Source organism: Oryx dammah, unplaced genomic scaffold (assembly GCF_014754425.2).
Source record: "Oryx dammah isolate SB20612 unplaced genomic scaffold, SCBI_Odam_1.1 HiC_scaffold_2, whole genome shotgun sequence".
NCBI lineage: Eukaryota > Metazoa > Chordata > Mammalia > Artiodactyla > Bovidae > Oryx > Oryx dammah.
Window position 1 is genome coordinate 18399654 of NW_024070186.1, and position 18943 is coordinate 18418596.

Below are 18943 nucleotides of genomic sequence, written 5' to 3' on the forward strand. Positions count from 1 at the left end.
ACAATCTGGATCATTATTTTTGTAATTGCAGAAAGATGAAGGAAATCTTGTTTTAAATGTACATGTTGATCTAGAATACAAAGTTACTTTGTTTTATTAAAACTCTGATGCTTTGTTTTTCCTCACAAAACCAGTGGTACATCCCTTCCCCTCACCTTCTTTTTCAAAGATAAGATTAAAAAAGAGAGTAAAGAATCAGTTGTTTCATTTATATTAATTGCTTTTTAACTTTCAAATGCTGCAAAGGTAGTAATTTTTAAATGTTAATTACTGTTTTAGCTGTCTTACATCATCTTTGGGCTAAGTCCTAAATACTTCTTGGTTTGCAGTACAAATTTAATGTGTAGTATCTAGGTATTGAGTTATGAGAAGTAAAGTTCTAGGGTTTATTTTTGCATACCTCACAGTTAGTAGAAAACCTACATGTATGTGCCACCTTGTTTTTCTCCCCCATTGTACAAAAATACTGGTAATGTTCTCTTATATTGGGAACTTTCAGATATTATTTCTTTAAAGGATGGGTGGCAGCAGTGGCAGCAAAAGGTAAAACTGTAGGTGTGTGCGTGCAACACAGCTTTAACCTTAATATTAATTTAATCTTCCCTCTTTAATGGAGTTTTGTAAAATCTTGCAACTGTGATCTGATAAACTTTCCCTTTTATATCAAGGAACTTTTGCTGCCCTCAGCTTGTTGTTCTGTCCCTTGTATGCTCAGGTGATTTTATATAAAAGGGGAAAATAGCTGTTTGATTCTGTTATAGGTATCATCATGTTGGTTGGCTGGTTACTAGGAAAAGACATACTGGAAATGTTTACTATTAGTGTAAGGTAAGTTCTAATGGTTTGTTTATAATTTGAAGTCTTTTGACTCTCATTTTTTTGTTTGGCACAGCTTATGTTTCATTATGGGTTTTATACGAGCACATAAGAGTATATTAACTGTACTTAAATAGTTCAGAATTCATATATTGAAATGAGCTCTAGGAAAATGAAAACCTACATGTATGCAGTGGAGAACCTCCACACTACCTATCTGGTATTACCAACCAAATATTGCATTTTTATACTTAGACAATTAAGGATCACCAAACTGAAAACTAGGAGCATGAGAAAGAAAGACCACAATATGGAAACTGAATTATCAACTCAGAGGAAAACCAAATATGTACAAATAGAAGAAAAATTGAAAATGAACAGAAAAGTATTCATATTTTCAGAGATTTGTGAAGAAATTGCATTTGTGACAAATTGTTGTAGAAAAGGATCACAGGACCCACGTTATTTTTCTTTTTTAGTTATTAAGTTTATGATTTTTAAGAGGCATCCCTGGTGGTCCAGTCGTTAAGACTTTGCCTTCCAATGCAGGAGGTGTGAGTTCAATCCCTGGTTGGGTGGCTAAGATCCCACATGCCTTGTGGCCAGAAAACCAGAACAGAAACAATAGAAGCAATATAGAGCAAATTCAATAAAGGCTTTAGAAATGGTCTACATCAAAAAAAATCTTAAAAAAAGATGATGATTACTGAAATTTAAAAACTCAGCTTAAAAATTGTGAGTCAAAATGGTCTCCCCAAAATAGAATAAAATGTCCAAAACAGAGGAGATAAAAGTGTCAAAGAGAATAATTCAATAAATGCCATATCTCAGTAAAAGGAGTTTTAAAAAGAGATAAGAAATTATATAAGAAATGAAGCAAGACATGAATCTTTATACATCGAAGGGATCCTCTAGATGCCAAGCAGGAGGACCAAAACTCCAGCCTAGAAACATCATTGTGAAAGTCAGGAAAACAGGTCAGGTCATGTGTAAAGGAAGGAAAATTTGACTGGTATCATACTTCTCATTAGCAACTGCAGTTTCCATCACAGGGTGTTTCTAGTCTCCACTAAGATTTCAGCTCACCAGACTTTCCTAGGTCATAACCTGGTATCTGTGTCCTGAACACCACAGGGCAACTTCCTCTCCTGAGAGTGTCCCTGCAGCAGTTCCTGCAGCAGTTCAGACAAGCAGGTGAGATGACCATGTGAGGGCAGGAGCTGTCCTGGGTTAAAATGCCTCATATTCTGTAGGAGCCATCATCTCTGGAAACATACACTTTCCAGGATGCCTGATAGGACCATGTCCAGTTTATGACAGTCACCACAATCAGGAAACCCAAAGCTATGGCTTCCTATAAGATAATTATAATTCTTCCAGTCTGTAGATAATTTATTGGTCAGGAGATTCTTTTATCATAATCAGTGTTGCCTAGCAACATAGTTGCTGTACTGTCACCACTAAGGGAACAAAGCTAGTTAACCAAATAGACAAGGGAAAAAGGATTTTCTAAAAACCTTCATCCACAACCACTTTGAATTAAATTAGAAGACAGTGGGGCAGTACAATTAAAACATGGGGGGAAGTGATTTTAAATCTATAAATCTAGGACTAGCCAAAGTATCAATTCAGGGTAAGCAAGTAGTCAGAAAATATATTCCTTACCTACTCTTGTATGAATTCTAGCAAATCAAGAGTGGAAAAAGGGAAAACAGTGTTGTATAGGGTGTAAGAAAAAGTGGGACTCCCTCAGTCCTCTGTGGAGAAATTCTGGATGACAGCTCTGTGATAGGTCTAGCAAGTAATAGTTCAACTTTTAGAATAAAAACCAGTGGATTAAAAAACAAATGGAGTACAAGGAATAACTAGGATGAATAAGAAGTTAAAAGATATTTGTGATAGAGTGAAGGAGTATAGTTTTTCCTTGGAGGAGCAAAAATGCAACTTGAAATTCTTGGCTTCAATATATGTAAAAAAGTATTGGGTTAAATATGAAATGAATTTAAAATTGGGCATGACTTTTATTAATCATTGGCATATCATCTATTGGACTCATGTTTTTTAGAGTGTTTTTTAAAGAGTACTTCATGAAGATTAACACATCATGACTTTTATTCCTACCTCAGGGTCATCCAAGAGATCAAACATTTAAACAGTTTTTTAATAGAAAACTCATTCTATTGCACAATGACCATATGGGTCTATTGCATTTTTATAAATTTTAAAATACACATAGGATCTTTAGTGAGTATTTTTCCTGTGTCTTGAAATATCTTGCTTTCTTGTTACCCTAACAGTAATTTTAACAAGTATTTCCAACTGTGCTAAAAATGAGTAAAACAATGAGAAAGCAGAAAAATCAGTCAGTTCAGTTCAGTCAGTTCAGTTCAGTCACTCAGTCATGTCTGCAGCACGCCACCTCATGAATCGAAGTACGCCAGGCCTCCCTGTCCATCACCAACTCCCGGAGTTCACTCAGACCCACGTCCATCGAGTCAGTGATGCCATCCAGCCATCTCATCCTCTGTTGTCCCCTTCTCCTCCTGCCCCCAGTCCCTCCCAGCATCAGAGTTTTTTCCAGTGAGTCAACTCTTCGCATGAGGTGGCCAAAGTACTGGAGTTTCATCTTCAGCATCATTCCCTCCATGGAAATCCCAGGGCTGATCTTCAGAATGGACTGGTTGGATCTCCTTGCAGTCCAAGGGACTCTCAAGAGTCTTCTCCAACACCACAGTTCAAAAGCATCAATTCTTTGGTGCTCAGCTTTCTTCACAGTCCAACTCTCACATCCATACATGACCACAGGAAAAACCATAGCCTTGACTAGACGGACCTTTGTTGGCAAAGTAATGTCCCTGTTTTTGAATATGCTATCTAGGTTGGTCATAACTTTTCTTCCAGGGAGTAAGCGTCTTTTAATTTCATGGTTGCAATCACCATCTGCAGTGATTTTGGAGCCCCCCAAAATAAAGTCTGACACTGTTTCCACTGTTTCCCCATCTATTTCCCATGAAGTGATGGGACCAGATGCCATGATCTTTGTTTTCTGAATGTTGAGCTTTAAGCCAACTTTTTCACTCTATTTCACTTTCATCAAGAGGCTTTTTAGTTCCTCTTCACTTTTTGCCATAAGGGTGGTGTCATCTGCATATCTGAGGTTATTGATATTTCTCCCAGAAATCTTGATTCCAGCTTGTGTTTCTTCCAGCCCAGCGTTTCTCATGATGTACTCTGCATAGAAGTTAAATAAGCAGGGTGACAGTATACAGCCTTGACGTACTCCTTTTCCTATTTGGAACCAGCCTGTTGTTCCATGTTCAGTTCTAACTGTTGTTTCCTGACCTGCATACAGATTTCTCAAGAGGCAGGTCAGGTGGTCTGGTATTCCCGTCTCTTTCAGAATTTTCCACAGTTTATTGTGATCCACACAGTGAAAGGCTTTGGCGTAGTCAATAAAGCAGAAATAGATGTTTATCTGTAACTCTCTTGCTTTTTCCATGATCCAGTGGATGTTGGCAATTTTATCTCTGGTTCCTCTGCCTTTTTTAAAACCAGCTTGAACATCAGGAAGTTCATGGTTCACGTATTGCTGAAGACTGGCTTGGAGAATTTTGAGCGTTACTTAACTAGCGTGTGAGATGAGTGGAATTGTGCGGTAGTTTGTGCATTCTTTGGCATTGCCTTTCTTTGGGAAGAGAAGAAAGAAAAGAAGCAGGAGAATAAATAGCTTTTAAAACTACTGTTCAACTCTTTGTGATCCCATGGACTGTTAGTCCAAGCCAGAATACTGGAATGCGTTTCGCTTCTTCAGGGGATCGTCTCAACCCAGGGATCTAACCTAGGTCTCCCACATTACAGGTGGATTCTTTACCAGCTGAACCACAAGGGAAGCCCTAACTGGAGTGGGTAGCCTATCCCTACTGTAATAATAAATAAATCATTATTATTATTTTATCCTTTAATTTTCTTGTTATTTTGCCCAAAGTATCATTTAAAAAGGTAAAAAAGGAGTCTAGGGATAAAATTTCGGGTTTTTTTTTTTTTTTTTTTCATTCATTAAAATTGAGAAAATTTTTTTTTTTTTTACCATAATGACAAATAAGAATTGACAGAGAGTTTTCATAATTATTACACAAACCAGAAGATGAATGCAAAGCAGCAACCACTCTAAGCTATAACAATGAAGGTGAAATTGAATCATTATATAAGTGAAATCTCAGTACCAAACCCTTGCATGATAAAACTCTAGGTTTTCTCAAACTCCTGAATTACTGACTAAACTTTTTTGTTTTTTGTTACCTGCACTGTGTGGCTTGTGGGATCTTAGTTCCCTGACCAGAGATTAAACCTGGGCCATGGCAGTGAAAGCGCTGTGTCCTAACCACTGGACCACCAGAGAATTCACTGAACTGCTTTATTTTTCAGGATAAAAGGAGAGGGATGGATAGGCATTCTCTTATAGGTAATCATTCTGTAGCAAGGAATTTGTTGTGTAGTATTGTGTTACAAAGAAGATGACTATCCAAAAGTTATGAGTCATCAGCATTTTCAGAAGTGTTACATTTTAGATGCAAACAGAGGAACCAGAATTTATAAACCTACAACCTATTAAAAATGGTTTTTAAATTTGAAATCACTATTTTGTAAGGTAAATATGTTCTAGGTTTATTCATGACAGTTCATGAGCAGTTGCATTCAAAGGACATTATCCAGTTCAGATACATATACTTTCAAATCCAAGCATATAGTTTGGGGTGAAAATTCAAATAAAAATTTATGAAGTTTTTCATAATCCATTCTGTTTTTTTGTAAGTTATTTATAAAATGATTTAAATAGAAAAGAATTAGAAGGTCCATTGGATCTAAGTTATAAATGATGATAGCTGTCTTTGCTGATACAGTGAGAGTTAATGGAAGCATAAATAAAGAAGATTCTATTTGTACTTAGAGGTTCAAAAGAGAAAATGAAGTATTAATGATAACACATCTTTCTTGGTTATACAGTGTGTGTACTATTCAGCCAGTAATTATAAATATTATTTACTGGATTTTAGATTTTAGAATCAACCTATAAAAAATTGATAATGGTTGTAGAACACAGTGTAATGATAGGCAAGTTAAAAATGTGAAAGTGAAGTTGCTCAGACGTGTCCAACTCTTTGCAACTCCGTGGACTGTAGCCTACCAGGTTCCTCTGTCCATGGGAGTTTTCAGGCAAGAATACTAGAGTGGGTTGCCGTTTCCTTCTCCAGAAGATCTTCCCGACCAGGGATAGAACCTGGGTCTCCCGCATTGTAGGCAGACATTTTACCGTCTGAGCCACCAGGGAAGTCCATTGGCAGGTCGGTATAAACCCCCGACAGGGTTTCTGCTATAAGCTAAATGAGGTCACCACGGAACCGCTGAGCAGGGCTCCTCATTTGCTTCGGGCAGAGTGTGTCGTTCATTCACACAAGCACACTGTAGAGTTAGTAAAGTATGGCAGAAAACATGTTTGTTAGGAGAATAAAGAACTAGAGCTCCAAGCCTCCTTTCTTGTCCTGAAGAATCTCAGATGAGCCCTCAAGATGAAAGGTTGCTGCTGAACCACAATTGATGCCAGGATTCTTGGCCTCCGGAGGAGAAGAATTCAATCTGGGGCCGGTGACCAGGCTTGATTGCTCAGAGCTTTTGTGTAATAAAGTTTTATTAGAGTATAAAAGAGATAGAGAAAGCTTCTGACACAGACATCAGAAGGGGGCAGAAACAAGTTAGATCATGCTAAAGAAAAAGTTGGTAATAGAAATTGAGCAGTAGAGGGGAGTGCGGGGAGCAGTGTTAGAACGAAGGATGGATGTGTACCTGTCCTCATCTGTACCAGAGTCGGGATAATACCTGGAATGGGACAAGTAGAGTTTTAATTTGAAGATTTTTTTTTTAATACTATGAAGGGAAATAATTAATTAATTAGTTTTGTGATAAAATGCACATACCAGTAAAATATTTCCTTTTAAAGTATGCAGTTCAGTGGTGTTAAGTACATTCGTATTGTTAGCACAATCACCAACATCTAGTGTTGGAACTTTTAAATCACCCCTGAAAGAAAACCCTGTGCCTGTTCATTCCCCATTCTGCCCTCTCCTTGCCCACTGGTAGCCACTAAACAGTGGCTGTCTTTTTGGTTTTGCTTATTCCTGACATCTCACATAAGTGAAATCTTGCAACATGTGTCCTGCTGCTTTCCTTAGCATGATGTTTTCAAGGTTTTTCCATTTGTAGCATGAATCAGTACTCTATTCTTTTTTATGTCTCCTTTGTACGGGCACACACCACAGTTTAACATTCATCAATTGATGAACATTTGGGCTCTTTCCATCTTTAGAGTGTGAATAATGCTGCTGTGAACATTCATGTACAAGTTTTTGTGTGAACACCTGTTACTATATTTATGGATGAGGAAACTAAACTACAGGGGTGGTAGAATAATAGCTTAAGGTCACACAGGTAAAAATTGAAGCTTGCAGTAGAAATCTAGGCAGTGTGATATAAGAATGTTTATTTTTTAATCATTGTGCCAATAAATGTTAATCAATTTTTCCTCATACTAAGGCCTTTTATGGGTTTGACAGCATTGATTTTACATTATTTAGTCTCTAAGTAACAGCTACTTGAAATTATTGTTGTGGGTACTACTGAGTTTGTACTTAAATGCTGTGTCTTTGGCTACAGTTTGGCTGTAGCAGCGATTCCTGAAGGTCTTCCCATTGTGGTCACAGTGACTCTAGCCCTTGGTGTTATGAGAATGGTGAAGAAGAGGGCGATTGTGAAAAAACTACCTATTGTTGAAACTCTGGGTAAGTCTCTGGTTAGAGCATACTTGTCCGTTGACATGTTAGTTTCCATTAGCAGAGATCCTGGGGTTTTATAGCTTTTGTCTTAGAGGTTTACTTGGTGGTGGTGGACATACAGCAGTGTTGAGGATGGTTTTACTAACCAAAAAAGGTCATTAAATCACTCAAGTAAGGGAACTTTAAATCTTTCTGCATCATGGAGTGTTTAATGCTTACATCATGTTTAAAAAAATAAAGTGACTTTCAGTTCAAGATGGCAGAGTAGAAGGAAATACACGTGCTCATCCCCTGTCTGAGCACCAAAATTGCAACTAGCTGTTGAAGGAGAAAACTGGAACCCACCAAAAAATGATATCCCATGTTCAAAGACAAACAAGAAGCCACAGTGAGATGGTAGGATGGCACAATCATGATAAAAACCAGAACCCATACCTGCTGGGTGAGTGATGCACAGTCTGGAGAACAATAATACCAAAGAAGTTCTTGCACTGTTGTGAAGGTTCTGAACCCCACATCAGGCTTCTGACCCTGGGGATCCGACGAAGGGATGGGAATTGATAGCATATGGTGAACAGTTCAGATTCGTGATCTCTGAAGGAGACAGTTTTGCTTTGGGACCAGAGACTTGGCTTCAGTCACTCAAAACTTGGTGTGGCAAAAGATTTATTACAGTAAAAAAGCGATAGAGAAAGCTTCCGACACAGACATCAGAAAGGGGCAGAGGGTGCCTCACAGGCTAGTCTTGTCAAGGCCTTACATACTTTCTGGTTACTTTTAAACGAGAGATCAAATTGCCAACATCCGCTGGATCATGGAAAAAGCAAGAGAGTTCCAGAAAAACATCTACTTCTGCTTTATTGACTATGCCAAAGCCTTTGACTGTGTGGATCACAATAAACTGTGGACAATTCTGAAAGAGATGGGAATACCAGACCACCTAACCTGCCTCTTGAGAAATCTGTATGCAGGTCAGGAAGCAACAGTTAGAACTGGACATGGAACAACAGACTGGTTCCAAATAGGAAAAGGAGTACATCAAGGCTGTATATTGTCACCCTGCTTATTTAACTTCTATGCAGAGTACATCATGAGAAACGCTGGGCTGGAAGAAGCAGAAGCTGGAATCAAGATTTCTGGGAGAAATATCAGTAACCTCAGATATGCAGATGACACCACCCTTATGGCAGAAAGTGAAGAGGAACTAAAACAGCCTCTTGATGAAAGTGAAAGAGGAGAGTGAAAAAGTTGGCTTGAAGCTCAACATTCAGAAAATGAAGATCATGGCATCTGGTCCCATCACTTCATGGGAAATAGATGGGGAAACAGTGGAAACAGTGTCAGACTTTATTTTGGGGGGCTCCAAAATCACTGCAGATGGTGACTGCAGCCATGAAATTAAAAGATGCTTACTCCTTGGAAGAAAAGTTATGACCAACCTAGATAGTATATTCAAAAGCAGAGATATTACCTCGCCGACTAAGGTCCGTCTAGTCAAGGCTATGGTTTTTCCTGTGGTCATGTATGGATGTGAGAGTTGGACTGTGAAGGAGGCTGAGTGCCGAAGAATTGATGCGTTTGAGCTGTGGTGTTGGAGAAGACTCTTGAGAGTCCCTTGGACTGCAAGGAGATCCAACCAGTCCATTCTGAAGGAGATCAGCCCTGGGATATCTTTGGAAGGAATGATGCTAAAGCTGAAGCTCCAGTACTTTGGCCACCTCATGAGAAGAGTTGGCTCATTGGAAAAGACTCTGAGCAACTGAAGTGAACTAACAACCAACAATAGAAAGGTCTTAACAGACCCACTCCCACAACATGTATCTTAAGATAACAGGATTAGTCAGAAGGTTCTTAAGAAGAAACATGTTCTGGAGCAACATGCATTGTTATTATATAATCATTTGAATTGTTTTCTTGTGTAATCATTAGCTCTGGGCTTAAAGAAAGTTAGTCTTAGAAAAAATAGATTGTTGCCATAAAAATTCAAAGCTTAAGGAAAAAACGTGACTAGGATGAAGGAATGTAGAGGGAAAAAAAGTTTGTCCCTTTTTCCTCTTTGAGGGCCCCGGACTCCTTATCAACTTACCTAGGAATTAAGTCTTTCAGAATCCCCAGGTAATCTGACCTTGAAGGCCAGAATAATTTGATTATAGGACTTCCACAAGACTGAGGGAAAGAGAGACTCCAATTTTGGAGGGCACAAAGAAAATCTTGCCTGCACCAAGACCCAGAGGAAAGGAACAGTGACCCCACAGGAGACAACCAAAACTACCCACTAGTGTTGGAGGGTCTCCTGTGGAGGTGTGGGTCGGGGCTCATCACAGGGATGGGGGCCCTGGTAGTAGCAGTCCAGCAATGTCCCCCCTTGGGCTAATTCCTCTTGGAGGTCACTATTAACCCTACCATAGAGTCCTTAGATCCTAGGGCTGGGTCACCTCAGGCCAGATAACTACCAGAAAGGGAGACAACCCCAACCGTCAGCAGATAATTGGATTAATGCTTTACTGAACAAGGTCCTGCCCACCAGAGCAAGACCCAGTTTTTCCCACTGCCAGTCCCTCCCATCAGGAAGCTTACACAAGCTTCTTAGCCTCCTCCATCAGTAGGCAGACAGAAGAAGCAAGAACAGCCACAGTCCCACAGCAGCTAAAACAAAAACCACTTTAGAGAAAGTTAGGATGAGAAAGTAGAAAGTTGTGTCTCAGATGAAGGGACAAGGTAAAATCCCAGAAAAACAACTAAGTGAAGTGGAGATAGGCAGTCTTCCAGAAAAAGAATTCAGAATAATGGTAGTGAAGATGATTTAGGATCTCGGGGAAAACAGTGGAGAAGATGCAAAAAATGTTTATTAAAGACCTGGAAGAACTAGAGAACAAGCCAACCGAGATGAATAATACACTAGAGGGAATCAATAGCAGAATAACTGAGGCAGAAGAGTGGATAAATGACCTGGAGGACAGAATGGTGGACATCACTGCCACAGAACAGAATACAGAAAAAAGAATGAAAAGAAATAAATACAGCCTAAGAGACTTCTGGGACAACTTAAATGCACCAACATTCTCATTACAGGGGTCCTAGAGGGAGAAGGAAGAGAGAAAGGACCTGAGAAAATATTTGAAGAGATAATAGCTGAAAACTTCCCTAACATGGGAAAGGAGATATTCAGCCAAGTCCAGGAAGCACAGACAGGATAAAGCCAAGAAGGAACACACCAAGACAGACAAAAAGACATAGATCAAATATATTAAAAACAACAAGGGAAAAATGACAAATATCACACAAAGGAACTCCCGTCAGGCTATCAGCTGAAATTCTCAAAATTTCTCAAGCCCAAAGGGAATGGCACCACATTTAAAATGATGAAAGGGAAGAACTTGCAACCAAGAATACCCAGCAAGTTTCTCCTTCAGATTTGAAGGTGAAATCAAAAGCTTTCCCAGACAAGCAAAAGTTAAAAGAATTCAGCACCACCAATCCAACTTTACAACAAATACTAAAGAAACTTCTCTAGGCAGGAAACACACGAGAAGGAAAATACCTACAGAAAATAAATTCAAAACAATTAAGAAAACGGTAATAGGTTTATACATATCAATAATTACCTTAAATATAGATGGATTAAATGCACCAACCAAAAGACATAGACTGGCTGGGTGGATGAAAACGTGCATGTATGCACTTCCACTTAACCACATCACTCTGCTTGACTCCCCACCCCCAAATTGTATGTAATAATTTTATATTGTTAATCATGTTCCTATTACGGCTTGCAATTGTAGTTATCTTTTATTTTTTGTCTGGCTATTGAGTGAAAACTGATGTACATCTTTTACTGTTGTGATTATGTAAAACTATTACTTAACACCCTTGTATCATGATTGGTCAGCAGAAGAATAGTATAACTCTGTATCACCAACATTAGGCTCTCTGAGAAAAACCTATGATCACTTTTTGAAATCCAGATGTATAAAGTCCAAATGCTCAGGTATTGCTTTTTGTCTCCAGAGCTCGAGATAAATTTCAAATGAGTAGTCATGTTTAAAAACAACCTGACTATATGATGATCTTACCTAGTTTGTTTCACTTTTTCTAATTCACATTCAGTGCCCTCATTTCATTTAGTTTATGTTCTCCAATATATCCAGTATTTTTTGGATGTTCTTTTTCAAGTCTTTATCAAGCATTGTAGAAAAGCTTTGGTATACATAATATATAATATATATGCTTTAGTTTTTTGAACATAACATGAATTTTTGCCCAGTTAAAAAAATTAACAACATTTTAGTTCTTGTTTGATGACTTATGAATAGAATGCTAGATTTCTAATTAAAAAACAGTGTACAACAAGCAGCAAAGGTGTACTATATAGCATAAGGAACCATGGTCAATATCTTGTAATAACCTATGATGGACAATAATTTCAAAAATAATAAATATGTATTTGTATAACTGAACCACCTTGTTATGTACTTGAAACATTGTAAGTCAACTATACTACAATAAAAAATATATATATATAAAAATGAAGTAACATGAAACTGTAGAATTACAGAGAATTGTTCTTGTTTGACATCTCAAGAAAAATAATTGATAATGATAGATCCTAAACTGACATTCTTGAATTGAATTTATTAAGAACAGTATACAGTAGTTATATTGCTATAATGTAATTTTATATATGAATGAAAATTTTGGTAACTTTGTGTATGTTATGAAGCTTCTTTTTATTTAGGAATTTAAAAATGTTAAATTTAGCTTCTAGTTTGTAGTTTAATATTGAGAAGGCAAAAGTTCCTAAAATACTTGCTGAAAAAATTACATGAGTTTATATGTATTATATAAAGTTGCTATATAGAGTTGACATCAAGTAGCTTTGTAGAAATTCAACTAAATAAAAAGTCAGCATTTATCAGTATCTTTTTAATTCCAGAAACTACCTTATGATAAAGTAAACACAATTAGAGAAAACAACCTAAAATTATCCATGAGCTTGAGTTTTACAATATTCAGAGAAGCAAGGCAGTTTTCTAGAGTCTTTAATTTGTTTTCAATGTAAACTTTCATTTTTAAAAAATGATTCTTGGTAACTTGTAGTGATTTATTTTTCAGGTTGCTGTAATGTGATTTGTTCAGATAAGACTGGAACCCTGACCAAGAATGAAATGACTGTTACCCACATATTTACTTCGGATGGCCTGCGTGCTGAGGTACTCTGTAGATGTTTTTTTTAACAGCAGAATTCCTTTTTAGGAGTCTTGGTGTTCAGAATTCCTAACCATTCCAGTGTCTTCACAAGGGTGCGAGTTAGTTGACAGCTGAGTATTTTTCCATCCTGTGTGATTCTCCCAAGTCTCGATCCTGCTCCAGCTGTGCAGTGCAGAAATGTTGATCTCCCGCAACACCTTTCTGTCTGTCTCTCTACATCCATCTGTTACCAGACTCTGGACCCTTGTTCTGTCTGTCTCTCTACATCCATCTGTTACCAGACTCTGGACCCTTGTTCTATCTGCAGCAAAGGAACCTCTCAGAATTCCCTAAATGAAGGTGCTTTAGTGGCTTCCCATTATGACCAGGGTCCTGAAGTGGGGCTGCTCACGGCTCTGTGGGTTCTGTCCCATACTTCCTTCCTCAGTGTGTATCTCTCCTTGGCTTTCCATAGACCAAGTACACTGACTTTATGGTTCTTGCAGTGTGACAGAATTCCCCCTACTTAAGGACTTTTGGTGCTATTCTCTCTGTTTAGGACAGTTTAATGCCTCTTCATCCTTTGCACCTCATTTCTAACCCATTTCTTCAGAAAAGCTTTGCTGATCACCTAGAACTCATCCTGTGTTACATGTTTTCATAGCTCCCTACCTCTTTGTTTAGGTGAAATCCTCTGTCTCTCTTCCCATGATACCCTGAGCATAATAGAGCAGAAATTCTGGTGCCCAACATACTTGTTGAAAGAATAAATGAATGCCTGAATTATTCTACTTTAAAAATTGTATATGAATGGCCCTGAAGTGCATGTTAATGTATGTGCATTGTTTAATTTTGAAGTTGTATGAGGACAAGTTGCAATCTCAGCTAGTCGTGGCAGAATTTCTGACTGGAATTTTTATTAATACTGTTTGTTATGGGAACAGTATATTAAAATGTGTTTATAGCCAGTTCTGTGAGCAAAGGAAGAATTTCACAAATTAACAGAAGTTGTACTTGGGTCTGTTTAATCCTGTTTTACTAGGCCTTAAAATGAGACTGTATATTTAGGGTGTTAGATTTGGTTAGGATACCCAGTGCTGTGTTGTTGGATGTGTCTTTTCTGGATGATTCAGAAGGGTCATTGGGTTTACATGTGCTTATATGGTCCAGATATGAAAGGTAGGATATAAATTTATCTTTTGTTCTAAGCCCAGAATTTTGCATGTCAAACATTAACTCTTAAACTGCCTTATTTTTATTGTGAAATTTAGCTTGTATTTGGCTTGGCTTGTTGTCACCATTGTCTCTGTCTCCGATTTTTAAAATTGGTGTGTAGCATACTGTGTTAAAGTACTTGTTAAGTGCTAGGGTAAATCACTTATCTCTGAGCTTTGCATATTTACAAAAAGAACTCTGTTTTTGTTTAGGTAATAGGTTTGTCACGAATGTCAAATGTAATAGATTGCAATTCTTTGCAAATTGTAGTGTTATATAAATGTAGGACTTCCCTGGTGGTTCAGATGGTAAAGAATCTTTCTCCAATGCAGGAGACCTGAGTTTGATCCTTGGGTCGGGAAGGTCTCCTAGAGAAGGGAATGGCAACCCACTCCAGTATTCTTGCCTGGAGAATTCCATAGACAGAGGAGCCTGATGGGCTACAATTCATGAGTCCCAAAGAGCTGGACATGACTGAGCGACTAACACACACACACACACCTATAAATGTAATGTTATATAAATTTAAACTCATTTATATAGAGAGATTTTCATGGTTTATTTTCCCTTTTTATAGTGTGTTGTAAGTAGAAGCAATAGAAGGTTATATTATATTAGCAATATATTGTTTACTTACAATGTACTATGTATTATAATTAATTAGCATAATAGTTAATTATTTGTATGGAATTACCTGTAGGTTTATCATTGTAGTGAAAATTACTGTCTATTCCTTTTACTATTAAATATTCTTTTAGATAAATTTGAATGCTTTTCTACTTTTAATAGTGTCATGATGAACACAGCCCATCAGTTTTCTGTTTTCATAAGTATTGTCACTGCCTACTGTAGTGTATTATTAACTCTGCTTTATGTTCTGTAGGTTACTGGAGTTGGCTACAATCCATTTGGGGAAGTGATTGTTGATGGTGATGTTGTTCATGGATTCTATAACCCATCTGTTAGCAGAATTGTTGAGGTAAATACTGCTTTCTTTATAAGAAAGTGGCTTTCTTCACAATGACTTAGGATGCTGTGATGGGTTCATAGTTGTGTATTTCTCTTAGGCTGGCTGTGTGTGCAATGATGCTGTAATTAGAAATAACACTCTAATGGGGAAACCAACGGAAGGAGCCTTAATTGCTCTTGCAATGAAGGTATGTGCCTGGTCCTCTCTTTGACATGTGAAAACGTCACTCACAAGAGAATATGAAGCCATGGATTTGAGTATTACTGGCTTTTAGGTGTGGAGTGAAGAAGATGCACAGGATTTCGTAGTTAGTACTGCCTTTTGGGAACCAATTGTAGTCTTTCTGGAAATACAGAGCATGAGGGTTTTCCCTATAACTTTCTATCTCCTACATGCAGCATACAAACTAATGACCAGTGATGGGTTTATTCTTACAAAGAAATGTTGTTGTTTTTCGTAATATTCAGAGTGTTGTATGAAAAGTTTTATAAATATGTGTAATTGCTGATAAATGCCAATTTTCAAACATGAAATAGGCAACATTCTTTAGTATTTCCATATAAAGATATTAAGGCCAAGATGAGAAGTCAGCTTTTCTTTTTCCAGTCTTCCCTTTCCTTCCATTATTAATTTCTTAAAATGAACCTAGAGATAGCATTTCTGTTGGGAAGATAGGGTGCTAATCTCAGTGACTCTACCCTAGTTGATCTCCTTTTCTAAGTCCTACAGTTGAATAAATGAGAAACCTAAAAGTCCAACCTGACACTCCCGTAACAAAAGTAAAACTACTTTTAAGAGCAGTTTTAGGAAACATGTATAAAATAGGATACCTCTGAATGAGGTTGCTTCTGTTGAGATTCAGTATAGAAATGTAGGTTGTTATAATATTAATTTGAGAAAGTCAATTGGTGGTTTTATAATGTATATACTTCCTTAATGAGAAGTCACTTTCCTTTTTCCTTTACCATTTGTTTTTCTTGTAACTAAAAATAGCATAGTATCACTTTTTAAAAGATATTGAAAAGTTAAATAATGAGTGTTTATTGTGTTTAACTTTTTCTTTTTGATAAAGAAAGAACATGAAACCACCTCTTTATGGGTGGGGACCTCAGAGTTTAGGTAGGAAGTCAACAGTGACAGACTGGAACAAATAAAAGGCAGACCAAGGTAGCGGACAGTCTTAACACTGAGCCACGTATAAGAAGAGTGCACTCTAAGACTTGGAACCTGAACTTTGAAAGGAAGGAGGGATTTAGATAGGGATGGAGGGGGGTATAAGCTAGGGGAAGAGCAAGAATAAAAGCTTGAGGAATACGTAAGGGTAGACTGGATTGTGACTTTTGAATTGGTTAGCCTAGGTGAAATGAACAGTTTGAGTGGCCTAGCGGCTTGTTGAGTTGGCTGTGTGGTGGGTTACTGCAGGACCTTTGAAAGCCAGGAAGGAGCAGTAAACTTGATTTTTGAAAATTTGAAGACTATTTTTGAGTGTTTGCTGGGAAATGAAAAGGGTACTAGGAAGTAGAGCTGCATGGCATCAATAGTAGTCAGCGTGTCAGTGGTGGGGTGAGAGGGCGTAGGGTGGCAGCAGCAGGCAGGGTAGATCTGAGTGTCTGCCCTATTTTAGAATCGAGGAGTTGAGTTTGAAACTTCTATTGATTATACAGTATGTATTGGCTGGACACCTTTATTTCTTACCCTACTTCCTCCCAGAGTTTGATCCAGTTGAGATTTTAATATAGCCAGTGTTGAAGTTTTGCTCTGCACATATAGTTCAGTAGTGTGCCCTTGACTATCTATATGCCCAGGCTTTCACACTGAACATGTGTGCTGCTTTTCAGAGAAGTATGTATAGGTGGAGTGCTGCTGTTTGAAAATAAACCAGGTATCTCTAACCTGCTTCCCTGTAAGTTGTGACTCTTGTTTCTATGTTAAAGGAAAAAAATTAGTGAGAATTAACTTTTCTTTTGTGCCATATAGATGGGTCTTGATGGACTTCAACAGGATTATATCAGAAAAGCTGAATACCCTTTTAGCTCTGAGCAGAAGTGGATGGCCGTTAAGTGTGTGCACCGAACACAGCAGGTATCCTTCCATTTACAGAAAACTTACTCTATATTGTTTAACTAGACTACTATTTTTCATTTACTATGCACCTTTAGATTTAAGCTGTCATAGACCATAACTCAGACCAGCTCTGAAGTGTGTGTCATTCATAGTAGATTCAGCCCTGGTTGTTTTGTGTTCTCTTTGAATTTATGCAGAAACATGTCAGTTTTGCTACATGAGCAAACCACTGAAATGAGCTGGGGACTGGTCTCAGTGTCCTGGAGCTTGTGATGTCAGTCTTTTGACACGTTTTTTATTCTTGGTGACAGGTTTCTGCTGACTGACTGTTGTCTGTGTTCTTCCACTGAAGAGTGCCTTGTCTTCTGACTGAACATAACCACATTCTCTTGTGGAAAAGTGGTTACCAAATGTGTATGATTCATGTTAGTTGGTCCAGCTTACAAACTGGAAAAATGAAATACACTGATATATCAGAATTGTACCATATTTCTAGGTGCTTTAGAAATTTTTACACAGTGTATTGAGTCATGAAATCTACAGTGTATAATCATATCACTTATAGTTGCTATTACTAGCTTCATGTGTAAGCTTACTTTGCCCTGAAAAATACATAGTTGTTATTTTTACATTTTCTTTATTAGGAATTAGTAATTGGTTATGTGTTTCTACCTGTGAACAAACACTTGAAACCAATTACATCTCTGAAGATGGGAATTAGGGAGAGGATTTCCTCTTATAATAAGTAGGAAACTTTGGTTTTAAATTGCCCAACACTAAACTTGTGCCAGAAACTGGTGAGGAGGGGAAGAATAAATTTCTGTTGAGTGTTTAAAGGAACTTTTATGAACCTCAGAGAAGGGGGACAGCTGGAAACAAAACTATAAAAAAATAAAATGTCTGTTACTTTAAGCTTTGCCATCTAGCTTTCAAAAACTGCATCTGAATTAGATAATTTTCAGTTGATGTCCCTTGTCCGTATAGTGAGTGATACAGAAAGAATATGTATATAAGTTTATTTGGAAGGTCTGTTTTTTATCTTTTATATATGATCACATACTACTTCAAGGTAATGTGGCCCATGTGAAGTTTTAAGATTTGACTTCAGCAATTTAAAATATACTAGCCTCACTTGTATATTAAATCTTTTCAGTTGGGGGGTAGAGGTACAGAGTGGCAGGTAATAAATCTGGAAAGATTGCTTGACTTTTCTTCCTATTTGTTGATGAGTTTTTCCTATAAAACAAAATTAACCAGTGTAACTAACAGAACCCAAATCCATTGACCTGACTCAGGATCTAGAAGAGGTCAGCCTGGCACAGGCAGGAAAAACTTACCAATTCAAAAGCTGCCCAGGATCAAGCAGTTTGTCTTCAGAGGACTTTCACTTGAATTCAGCAGCCTGCATTTCCTCTTCACGGATCACAGCCTTGTTGTGGTGAAGGGGCTTGCATAACTCAAAGAAGCTATGAGCTATACTTTGCAGGGCCACCCAAGATGGACGAGTCATAGTGAAGAGTTCTGTCAAAACATGGTCTACTGGAGGAAGAAATGGAAACCACTCCAGTATTCTTGCTGCAAGAACCCCATGAACAGTTTGAAAGGGCAAAAAGATATTACACTGGAAGATGAGGCACCCCCCGACCCCAGGTGGGAAGGTGTCCAATACGCTACTGGGGAAAAACAGAGTACAATTCCAGCTGAGCTATTTAAAATCCTAAAAGATAGTGATATTAAAGTGCTGCACCCAGTATGTCAGCAAATTTGGAAAACTCAGCAGTGGCCACAGGAATGGAAAAGATCACTTTTCATTCCAGTCCCAAATGCCAAAGAATATTCAAACTACTGCACAGTTGTACTCATC

The 18943-nt window shown here is 37.8% G+C and overlaps 1 protein-coding gene across 3 annotated transcripts in view; it reads left to right on the top strand.

The window, feature by feature from the left end:
• Positions 1–18943, top strand: part of LOC120856956 (calcium-transporting ATPase type 2C member 1) — a 157299-nt gene that overhangs the window by 115240 nt on the left and 23116 nt on the right. For all 3 annotated transcript variants that reach the window (XM_040232466.1, XM_040232481.1, XM_040232473.1), the window contains 6 exons: positions 762–828; positions 7525–7649; positions 12756–12853; positions 14929–15024; positions 15113–15202; positions 16993–17097. In XM_040232466.1, the coding sequence (XP_040088400.1) occupies positions 762–828; positions 7525–7649; positions 12756–12853; positions 14929–15024; positions 15113–15202; positions 16993–17097 (581 nt within the window). The remainder of the gene's footprint in view (positions 1–761; positions 829–7524; positions 7650–12755; positions 12854–14928; positions 15025–15112; positions 15203–16992; positions 17098–18943) is intronic.